Here is a 1,189-nt window from a genome sequence, read left to right as displayed (position 1 = left end):
CTGACTGTTCTTCTAGAGTTGCTGCCTTCAATTCCCAGCAACCATATGAATGCTCATTACCATCTCTACTGGGATCCAGTTCTGTCTTCTTGTGTGTTTTACAACATCTCAAATACATAGAGGGTTTTTTTTTTAAATCTCCTTCCAGGAGATTCTCTCTGAACCGTCACTAGATTGAGGGTTCCCATTGGGATTGGGGTGATGGCTGCTTAGTTCTCACCTGCTGCTTTCCTCTCCTAGGTTGAATGGTGAAGGTGTTGGACCAGTCAACATCTGTAAGTACTCCGCTTGCCAGCCTCCCCTTCCCCTTCCCCTTCCTCTTCTCTTGTGACTGGATCAGCTGATCACAGTGTGCTCACAATTTCTCTGGTGTCCTCTTCCTCCCTCACAGCTGTGGTGCAGTCCACTGTGTCCAGCGGCTATGGCAGTGCAGGTGGTGCCAGCAGCAGCTTTGGCCTGGGAGGAGGCAACAGCAGCTACTCCTACAGCAGTAGCCATGGCCTGGGAGGTGGCTTCAGTGCTGGCAGTGGCAGAGTCATCGGAGGTGGCCTCAGCTCTTCTGGTGGCAGTGCTTCCACCATCAAGTTTACCACTACCTCCTCCAGCAGGAAGGGCTACAGGCCCTGAAGTCCCTGTCACCAAGAGCTTGTCCCTGGTCCCAGGCATCATGGCTGCAGAACCCTGTGCTCAGAGCCTTGTGTTCTGGGGCATCTCCTCGCTGGATCCCGACCTCTGCTCTCTTCTTGGGGCTGAGGAGGGTGTTCCTTTTGCTCATATTTCTGTCCACATGGGTCCACACTGCTCATCTTTTGATAGTCATCCTCTGAGCCCACATCACAATTCACTCATATTTGGTGCTTCATTTTCTATTTGGTTTCCAGGCTCTTGCCTCCCTACCTCTGTCTCTGAGGCTGCCCGTGAAAGGATATGTCTCTGTCACCTTCATTTTTGAAATCATTGTCTGGGTCCTACTCAAGAAAAGAGCAGCTCCCTATTAGTTTCCAATGGCCTGAGAAACCCCGTCTTTCAACATCATAAATCTCCCTGTCAGTAACTGTGACTGCCCAGTCACTGGTCCTGTGATGTGGAGTCTGTGCTCATGTGATGTCTTTGCTTTTCTTGATGCTCTTTGCTTCCTTGTAATTGCTAAATAAAGCAGGTTTATAAATAACAAATTTTTCCATGTGCA

At 49.7% G+C, this 1,189-nt stretch overlaps 1 protein-coding gene across 1 annotated transcript in view; it reads left to right on the top strand.

Moving 5' to 3' along the window:
- The window catches only part of LOC116080985 (keratin, type II cytoskeletal 6A), a 3,333-nt gene extending 2,158 nt beyond the window's left edge, over positions 1-1,175 (top strand). Inside the window, exons 6-7 of the mRNA XM_031357705.1 lie at positions 241-275; positions 392-1,175. Of these exons, the coding sequence (XP_031213565.1) occupies positions 241-275; positions 392-627 (271 nt within the window). The 3' untranslated portion in view covers positions 628-1,175. The remainder of the gene's footprint in view (positions 1-240; positions 276-391) is intronic.
- Positions 1,176-1,189: the final 14 nt, after the last annotated feature.

This window comes from Mastomys coucha, unplaced genomic scaffold (genome assembly GCF_008632895.1).
Source record: "Mastomys coucha isolate ucsf_1 unplaced genomic scaffold, UCSF_Mcou_1 pScaffold11, whole genome shotgun sequence".
Lineage (NCBI taxonomy): Eukaryota > Metazoa > Chordata > Mammalia > Rodentia > Muridae > Mastomys > Mastomys coucha.
The sequence above is the reverse complement of the archived record's forward strand: the minus strand, read 5'-3'. Positions and strand labels throughout refer to the sequence as shown.